The sequence below is a fragment of the Phlebotomus argentipes genome, unplaced genomic scaffold (assembly GCF_947086385.1).
Source record: "Phlebotomus argentipes unplaced genomic scaffold, Phlebotomus argentipes genome assembly contig_15, whole genome shotgun sequence".
Lineage (NCBI taxonomy): Eukaryota > Metazoa > Arthropoda > Insecta > Diptera > Psychodidae > Phlebotomus > Phlebotomus argentipes.
Window position 1 is genome coordinate 9,229,191 of NW_026776181.1, and position 8,741 is coordinate 9,237,931.

Genomic DNA, 8,741 nt, shown 5'->3' on the forward strand with positions numbered 1-8,741 from the left:
AGATTTTCATTGAAGAATCTGCGTCTGGAGTGGTTTTTTCTTGTCTTTTTTATGACTTTTTTCTCGAATGGGTGCGCATGTTCGAAACGTTGGCCACCGTGTTTCGGGTGATTTTTCGATACTTCAAAGCCACGGAAGAATCGAGCCGAGAAAAAATGGCTACAATATTTATTCGCAAAATAATTGTGTTTAATCACTAATGTGTAGCTTAATTTAGTTGCATACTAGTTCATAAACTCACTAAGATGCCCTTCGTGAAGGACCCATGTGGAATTGCGTGTCTACTCGTGACCTACATGGCGATTATCTATGCGGACTACGTTGTGATAAAGTGGATCATTCTGCAGAGTCTGCAAAATAGGTAAAATCGCCAATCATCAGCACAATTCATCACTCACGACTACCTTTTATCTCTGCCGCAGTTTCTGGGCACCTCTCCATGTGATTCTCTTCAACACGATTGTCTTTCTCCTCGCGATGGCGCACTTGCGGGCAGTCTTCTCAGATCCGGGCACAGTGCCTCTGCCCCAGAATCGTCTGGACTTCTCTGATATCCACACGACTGAGAAGGGTGAGCTGGAGAAGGAGGAGTGGACCGTGTGCACGCGCTGTGAGACCTTCAGGCCCCCACGAGCCCATCATTGCCGCATCTGCAAAGTGAGAGACTTTCACGCTCCAGTAATAAGCAGTCCAAATCTAAGTACTATCTTATCTCTCTCCACAGCGATGTATTCGGCGTTACGACCATCACTGCCCATGGATCAACTCATGTGTGGTGAGTGTGCTTCATTTTATGCCCAATTCCCCCAAAATATTTCTCAAAAGGGGCCCGACAAATGGAAGAGAAAATATGCTGGTCGCTCATGTTCATTAAGTGCTTTGCCATGTAATAATAATAAAAGGGCTTGAGTCAAATTTCTAAAGACGCAGAGTCAAATGATTCATGCCACAGTTGTTGTTGATGTGTATTAAATATTGAGTACTGTTAAGTGCGATGTTAATCAGAGGAATAGAAGTTAAGCCTAATCAGTCAAAATCTTTCTTCTTGTAGGGCGAAAACAATCAAAAATACTTCCTACAGTTTCTAGTCTACGTCATCATCCTTGCAATCTACTCCATCGTTCTGATTGTGATATCTTGGGTGACGCCCTGCGAGACGTGCTCAACGGACACGGCGGATTCCCAGTCGCGTCTCCTGCACAGCGTGCTTCTGTTCCTGGAGTCGACGCTCTTCGGGCTCTTCGTGATCGCCATCATGGTGGACCAGATGCATGCCATTCTGTATGACGAGACAGCTGTGGAGGCTCTGCAGCAGAAAGGAACTTATCGACCGTACAGACCGAAGCTGGCCCTTCTGGCAGACGTGTTCGGCCAGGAGCACCCGCTTCTCTGGATGCTTCCATGTGCCACCCTCAATCGCAAGTATGACACGCCCCTCCTCAGTCAGCAGGACATCTGAGACAAGCACTCTCTTCTGGCATTCCACTGAGGTGTACGTATTTACCATTTTCAGCTTTAATTTAAGGGTTTCTGTTGGTTTACCTTTCGTTGTTGGGATTAGTTCTATTGGAGAACACGTAGGAAAGAGAGCTTATGCGCAGTCCAATAAAGTTAACTGCACTTTGCGGCAAAATTCACGTTTCTGGCACGGGTTTAGCGGTCAAAAAGTACTATTATATGTAATGCCTTGAAAAAGCGACAAAATTGGCTATTCTTAAGTATACGCGTTAGATTACTAATCATCACTGCATTTCCTTTGACGATTGCGTTGTTGTATTTTCCTTATTCCTGAATGGATCAATGTGTATTAGCTTCCAAAGTGACATACATACCATTATTGATATTTCGATTTAATAACTTTTGAGTGTGTGTTTAAAAACACCAAACAGGGATGTGAAACAAGAGATGGCAAATAGATGTGAGACATTTTCGTTGTACTATTTATTTTGATAAGTTATTGGGAAACTCAAATCTTCTATGGCAAACAAAACAAGTCACAATTTTTGGGTAATGAATCAAAATCGTAATTGTAGCATCTACTATAGCTTTTATATCTATGGGATAATAAGATAGTTGTAAAATGTAAGTCAATATCAATGTGAAATATTTATTTTTATCTAATGCAATAAGGAAAGTGAATGGGAATTAGGCAATAGATGGGAAGGATAATAGCTGGTCTATTTGATACGAGTAGGTTAGAGACATAGATCAATTTTTCCACAATTGCACGTGACTTTCGTTCGATAGTTTGTTAATAGTGAAATGCCATTTCAATTTGCTGAAATAACCCAATTTTGCCAGAGAGATTAAATAATGTAGAGAAGTAGTGCAAGTGCTTAAATGTGAACCCAGGACTTTGATGTGTTACCTTTTATCTCAATTCATGTATGACTTTGGTACAATTTTCGGGAAACTTGTGTTCAATGAATAAAGCAAATTCTAAAATAATTAGCTTATATGTTCCAAAAGGTGTCTTTCAAGGTTAGTTGATTTGTCTTGCTAAGCAAAATTGAAATTTTCTTTTCAATTTCAATTGAAGTATTATTATAATAGAGTCCAAAAGTGAGATTTTTGAAATATTGTGCTTTGCCTTTTTATCATTTAAGGCGTACTAAATGTCTTGTCTAACCAGACACATTTATGTGTGTAATCTTATGAAGAAATATACATGATTGTTTTATAAATTTTATTACTCTTCATCGCCATCACTCTCCAATGATTCAAATTCCTCATCCTCCCTCAATTCGCGGGCGTAGAGCTCCTCAAACACTTCGTATTCCTCCAGCGTGACAAAGGCGATCTTTGTTGCGAAGGTTTTGTCGCTTGTATCCATTATTTGATACAACTTGGGATTAGTGCTGATAGCTCTGGCGTCTGCTTTGTAGCTCCTCTGTTTGTACACTCCCAAGCGATCTAGGAACGTGTGGCGGGTGCGGATTTTCGAATACGTTTTGGAAAACACCTCCGACTTTAGCACTTCGCTCAAATCCACCCTCATTGTGTCCTTCAGATACGCGATCTTGGAATCAATTACGTGCACTTTATCCGTGATGAGACACGGAGAGTTCATGATCATCGTGAAGACGTTCTTCCTCGTTTCTGCGTATATTTGCAAGTACCCTATGCGATCAGAGATGAATTTCTCGCTTTTGGATATTTCCAGCAGGTCAGGATACCGCGTGATCAGTTTCATAATATTCCTCTCCCCGAATTGGCTTGTGTTCCACTTGTCCAGGCCAAAGTTGATCTGTTCCGCACTCCTGTGAAGAATCGGCGGGTGGTTCACGATTAGCGGCAGAAGCATGTATGAAGGGAATCCTTGATTTCTGAATGTGGACACAATCCTTCGCCACGACTCTAAATCATATTCCAGGAGCTTCGGGTTCAGTTTGAGGGTCTGATCAATTGCATTAGCATTGATTTCTCCATCCGTCATGGAGGTTAGCGAGTCAATCTGCGAATTAACACAATATTCTTAAGTTATTTAGGAAATTGAATCAAAAGTATCTTAATTACCAATTGTGGAGCTGCCACGGATGACCAGAACCTCCTGTTAGTGCTGGGAAACCCGGGAAATTTGGAGAAAAACACCCGGCGAATAAGCATGTTTTTATTTTGACAGCGGAGTGAATTCTCGAAAGTGACGAAACGAATCATCGAAAGAGTAATAAATTTCGTTGTATTTTTGGTAAAAATTGTCCGTAATCCAATAATGTGAACTCGGTGAACTGCTGCTTGTGCATTGATGATGCAAAAAGAATTGAATTAAATTGAATCTATTTTCCGGGTTTTTCACAAGGTTTTCAATATGTAAACAACGCTAAATTTTCCGTCCATTCTTCCCGCGGTTTAAATGTAATTTATGTAATATTATTTTACACATTCGAAACGTAGAAAAAATGTTCGAAATCACTGTTGGCGGCAGTGCGAGATATGATAATTCACCGCATTCATTTCTCTCTTGCACTTTGTATTTTGTGCCGTATAATTTTTGCTTTAGTTTTATAGTGAATAAATATACACGAAAGTTCTTAAATTTCACCTAAAGTAAGTCACTGGAGTCTCTTAATCGCCCTGGTATTGATGAATTTCACCTTTTGGCAGGTTTATTGCCTTATTTTTGTAATAAAAAATAAGTAATGGCTTCTGTTCGCTTGTTGAGCAACACCACACGAATTTCGTGGATATCATCGCGAATTAGGAGCTTCTCGCCAGGTAAATCATTTCTATCTATACTTTAGTGGAGCTGTAAAGATTTATGTTATGTCACACGTCACACGGGAGATCCCGAGCGGTGTAAAAGTACAATATGATAAGCAAAAAATTATGATGTTAACTTTTGGACTTTGGACTCGAGATTCAAGAGAAAAACGGAATGATAGACAGTTTCACATGTTACTTACAGCTGCAGTCAGTCTGCAGAGATTCGCCAGCGATGCCACTGCCCAGAAGCACATGCAGACGAAGGTGGTGGACGGAGTTCTCGTGGTGACATTGGATTCTCCCAACGTGAAGGTGAATTCTCTGGGCGAGGAAGTCAGCAGGGAGTTCGAGAATGTGCTCAGGGATCTGGAGACTAATGCCGCGGTGAACTCGGCAGTGGTGATTTCAGCGAAACCGGGATGCTTCGTCGCCGGGGCGGATATTGGAATGTTGGAGAAGTGCAAGACTGCGCAGGAAGGTCAGAGAGTCTCTCACGATGGCCAGATCATGTTCAACAGGATAGAAAAGAGCAGAAAGCCCGTTGTGGCGGCAATTAATGGTGCTTGTCTGGGTGGGGGATTGGAGCTGGCGTTAGCCTGTCACTATAGAATCGCCACAAAAGACAAGAGCACAAGCCTGGGACTTCCGGAAGTGATGCTGGGTCTACTGCCCGGCGCCGGTGGCACACAGCGACTTACTCAGCTGACCTCAATTCCAACGGCCCTCGATTTGGCACTCACAGGAAAGTACGTAAAGGCCGACAAGGCGAAGAAATTGGGGATTGTGGACTTACTGGTGACCCCACTCGGCCCAGGACTTCAGCCTGCTGACGTTAATACCATGCAGTACCTGGAGAAAGTGGCGGTGCAAGTGGCAAGGGAATTGGCAACGGGAAAGCTGAAGGTGGATCGCGAGAAGAAGGGCTTCGTGAACAAGGCCATGGCGTTTGCACTGGACATTGGTTGGGTGAAGGACAAGGTGTTCGGAAAGGCCAAGGAACAAGTGATGAAGCAAACTGGAGGTCTTTATCCGGCTCCTCTGAAGGTTGGTGTAGTTTCTTTCTTCCTAAACTTGGACAGCATTTCAGATTGTGTGCTTTAATTGTTCTGCAGATCCTTGATGTGATCCGAACTGGAACTGACAAAGGAACTGATGCAGGATACGAAGCTGAACGTGTTGCTTTTGGCGAACTCTCACAAACACCTCAATCTAAAGGTCTTATTGGACTGTTTAGGGGTCAAACGGAGTGCAAGAAGAATCGCTTTGGCAAGCCGAGTCTTCCAGTTAAGACCATTGGTGTTCTGGGAGCGGGTTTGATGGGCGCAGGAATTGTTCAGGTGAGCGTCGACAAGGGTTACAATGTTGTCATGAAGGACACCACCGACGCTGGACTCAGTCGTGGTCTGGGACAAGTGCAGAATGGCTTCGAGAATGCGGTGAAGCGAAGACGACTCTCAGCACTTGATCGCGATAAGCATATGGCCAATCTCACGTCAACACTCAGCTATGAACCATTCAGAAAGGCTGATATGGTCATTGAAGCTGTCTTCGAGAATTTGAACATCAAGCACAAAGTCATTAAGGAATTGGAGGCTGTTGTTCCATCTCACTGCATCATCGCCACAAACACGAGTGCAATCCCCATTACGAAGATCGCCGCAGGAAGCTCGAGGCCAGACAAAGTGATTGGCATGCATTACTTCTCGCCAGTGGACAAGATGCAATTGCTGGAGATCATCACGCATCCGGGAACGTCGAAGGAGACTATCGCGAGTGCTGTGGCGGTGGGATTGAAGCAAGGAAAGGTGGTTATAACTGTTGGTGATGGGCCTGGATTCTACACAACGAGGATCCTTTCCACGATGATCTCCGAGGGAATCAGGTGAGATTTCATTGAGATTAGCTAAGCAGAGAGGATTTCTTATCGATACTTTTGCTACTTTCAATGTTTTATAGAATACTGCAGGAAGGCACCGATCCAAAGGATCTAGATAAGATGACAAAGTCCTTCGGCTTCCCAGTGGGATGTGCAACACTGGCTGATGAGGTGGGCATTGATGTGGGAGCGCACATCAGTGTGGATCTGGCCAGGGAATTGGGCGAGAGGATCAGTGGAGGAGATCTGCGATTGCTGGAGGACATGGTGAAGGCTGGATTTTTGGGTCGCAAGTCTGGCAAAGGCATTTTCATCTACGAATCAGGCAGTCGTGGATCGCGTGAAGTGAATCCGGGCGCCCTTGAGATTCTCAGGCAGAAGTATCCGCTGGTCTCCAAAGGTGCCAACGCTGTGGAGGATCTCCAGCTGAGAATGGTGTCACGGTTCGTGAATGAAGCTGTTTTGTGCCTTGAAGAGAAGATCCTCGACAATCCGCTGGAGGGTGACGTGGGCGCAGTGTTCGGGCTGGGCTTCCCGCCATTCTCCGGAGGGCCATTCCGATGGGTGGATCAATACTCAGCGGGCAAGCTTGTGGACAAAATGCTCACGTACGCAGATCTGTATGGAGCTCCTTTCAAGCCGGCTCAAACTCTCCTCGACATGGCGAAGGATTCCTCGAAAAAGTTTCACAAGGCGAACTAGGGTGTTTTAGCGAGACATCACAGCACTGATTGAGGTAACATTTCCAACAAATTTCATATAAGAATGGCAGCAGAGAGAGAAAATAAACTACAAGGAACAATTCAATGCCCCTTGTGCTATCACACACATTTCTTTGATGCCTACGAAGAATTATAAAGTCAATTAATTTATTTAGAAAACCGAAATTATTTTTGGCACCGGTCGACTGATATTCGAGATGATTCAGTTGTACAATTTCACACAGAGCTTCACTTTATTGCCCCGACATTCAAATCCACCACGCGAGAGGGACAAACTATAATCGATTTTTTTTTAAACTTATTTGTCTTCACAAGAGATTTGTCGAGGCACTTCGCAAAGTCCTTTGCGCTCTCTCTGCCTCCTGTTGTTGAAAAACACACAAAATGACGAAAATGATGTTAGGAAAAAGTAGCGAATATTCAAATGCAAAAAGAGAACACAACACATCGAACTACTTAAAAATAGGATCAATCTTACATTTTGTAATACACAATAGAAAGTCTATGGTTATTTTTTCTCTTCATTATTCTAAATTGAGCATTTCTCCCTCTCTTCGGAATGAGTAAGACAAATTTTTATACTGTTTATTCTGTAAGTCGCAAGTGAGGAAATTAAATTATCATGTTTTTTCTTAATGGTGTCTTTCAATTGATCGCTGACTGAGGGAAACTTTGCGTTATGTGGGAAACGTGAGCTTTTAGTTTAATAGAAATGGGAAATCTGACCAACTTTGATTAATGCACGAAGCATGGTTATAAAGTGTGTATTTCTTGAGGCAGTTCTTCGATATATCTTGCTCACGTGCATTTAGTTATGATTGGAATTTTGAAGGATTTCAGCTGGTTTCCAAGTAAATTTGAAATTTCTTATTACATTTGATAAAGTATGGTTTCTTTGGCCAGAGTTTTGTAGAAGTTTACTTTATAGGTTTGCAATGAAGGATTGAGGAGCAGAAGGGAGAATTTGATATTATCAATTGTGGTTTACTTGCTGTGATGTGAAAATTTAATTTCTATCGTGTGTGTCTTGAGATATCACAAAATGCAATATTTCTTTTTACAAATTTCATGCAAAGTTAAATTGAATGTAATACAAATAGAAGGGTGTGAATATATAGTTTCCATTCCATGCAGGGTGCTTTTGTTGAACTCAATGGAGTGTCATATTATCAATATTGTGTATAGTTTCTGTTGATTTCCCTGAAGGCGAGTGTCTCGAAGATAAATGGCCAAATTGTGTGCTTGTCTGGAAGGGCGATTTTAGTCTTGTGGTCTTCGACGGAGTGAACTCATGTTTCCCAAATATTGGGTGTCGCGTGTCCACTCACAAATGATCGATTTGGTGGCAATTTATCGGTGGGACGTCTTCGACTTACAAGGAGTGGGAGAGGCACAGGTGAAAATTCGACGGGAGAAATTAAAAATGAATGCGTAGAGAGGGTGCATGGCTGCGGACAAGGTGATGATAAGGGGTAACATGTGGTTTTATGATAGCTAGAGAGAGAGTTGCCTCGGAGGAGTTCTCGCACGATGACTCGTGCAATAAATTCGTGAGGCCATCCACACAGTATTCGGACGCAAATAACTCGGCTGTAGCTGCTCGTGTGGGGCTCTTCGTGGGGCTCCCACGAGCGCGTGTATTCGCGGAAAACAATAGCTCGAGCGGGCTGAAGTGTCCGTCTTGCTGAGGCTGCCCGAGGAAAATTTTCGCTTGAGAACATTCAGAGCTGCCGGTGTGTGCGTGCGAGCTTCGTGCGGAAAACTGCGCTGCGCAGAGGAAAATCCTCATCCTCTCTGGCCAGTGTGTGCCGATGGCAGTGCGATGGAAAGGGAGAGAGCGAGAGCTTTCTCGAGGGAGAAAGATACATACTTCACACACTTCCTCAACTCATGATATCCATCGTGTTGAGCTTTTCAGTTCAGTCGTTGAGTGTGTCCGA

At 43.3% G+C, this 8,741-nt stretch overlaps 3 protein-coding genes across 3 annotated transcripts; 2 read left to right on the forward strand and 1 right to left on the reverse strand.

The window, feature by feature from the left end:
* The first annotated feature begins 130 nt into the window (after positions 1–130).
* LOC132263378 (palmitoyltransferase ZDHHC3) lies at positions 131–2,684 on the forward strand. The gene is made up of 4 exons (XM_059763114.1): positions 131–361; positions 423–657; positions 725–775; positions 1,052–2,684. The coding sequence occupies exons 1-4, from the start codon at positions 246–248 to the stop codon at positions 1,457–1,459; spliced, it is 810 nt and encodes a 269-aa protein (XP_059619097.1). The 5' UTR covers positions 131–245; the 3' UTR covers positions 1,460–2,684.
* LOC132263377 (transcription termination factor 4, mitochondrial) lies at positions 2,673–3,626 on the reverse strand. Its single transcript, XM_059763113.1, has 2 exons — positions 3,517–3,626; positions 2,673–3,454 (listed from the first exon to the last, which is right to left on the reverse strand). The coding sequence occupies exons 1-2, from the start codon at positions 3,604–3,606 to the stop codon at positions 2,690–2,692; spliced, it is 855 nt and encodes a 284-aa protein (XP_059619096.1). The 5' UTR covers positions 3,607–3,626; the 3' UTR covers positions 2,673–2,689.
* Positions 3,627–3,873: 247 nt separating this feature from the next.
* LOC132263375 (trifunctional enzyme subunit alpha, mitochondrial) lies at positions 3,874–7,437 on the forward strand. The gene is made up of 5 exons (XM_059763111.1): positions 3,874–4,047; positions 4,105–4,215; positions 4,406–5,247; positions 5,316–6,085; positions 6,160–7,437. The coding sequence occupies exons 2-5, from the start codon at positions 4,140–4,142 to the stop codon at positions 6,779–6,781; spliced, it is 2,310 nt and encodes a 769-aa protein (XP_059619094.1). The 5' UTR covers positions 3,874–4,047; positions 4,105–4,139; the 3' UTR covers positions 6,782–7,437.
* The last annotated feature ends 1,304 nt before the right edge of the window (positions 7,438–8,741 follow it).

Excerpts from the sequence above, each read along its gene's own strand:
- LOC132263378 (XM_059763114.1), top strand. The coding sequence starts at position 246 with ATGCCCTTCGTGAAGGACCCATGTGGAATTGCGTGTCTACTCGTGACC. Across the intron at positions 362-422 it reads CTGCAGAGTCTGCAAAATAG|TTTCTGGGCACCTCTCCATG; the intron begins GTAAAATCGCCA and ends TCTCTGCCGCAG. Across the intron at positions 776-1,051 it reads CATGGATCAACTCATGTGTG|GGCGAAAACAATCAAAAATA; the intron begins GTGAGTGTGCTT and ends TTCTTCTTGTAG.
- LOC132263377 (XM_059763113.1), bottom strand. The coding sequence starts at position 3,606 with ATGCTTATTCGCCGGGTGTTTTTCTCCAAATTTCCCGGGTTTCCCAGC. Across the intron at positions 3,455-3,516 it reads CCGTGGCAGCTCCACAATTG|ATTGACTCGCTAACCTCCAT; the intron begins GTAATTAAGATA and ends GTTAATTCGCAG.
- LOC132263375 (XM_059763111.1), top strand. The coding sequence starts at position 4,140 with ATGGCTTCTGTTCGCTTGTTGAGCAACACCACACGAATTTCGTGGATA. Across the intron at positions 4,216-4,405 it reads AATTAGGAGCTTCTCGCCAG|CTGCAGTCAGTCTGCAGAGA; the intron begins GTAAATCATTTC and ends TGTTACTTACAG. Across the intron at positions 6,086-6,159 it reads ATGATCTCCGAGGGAATCAG|AATACTGCAGGAAGGCACCG; the intron begins GTGAGATTTCAT and ends AATGTTTTATAG.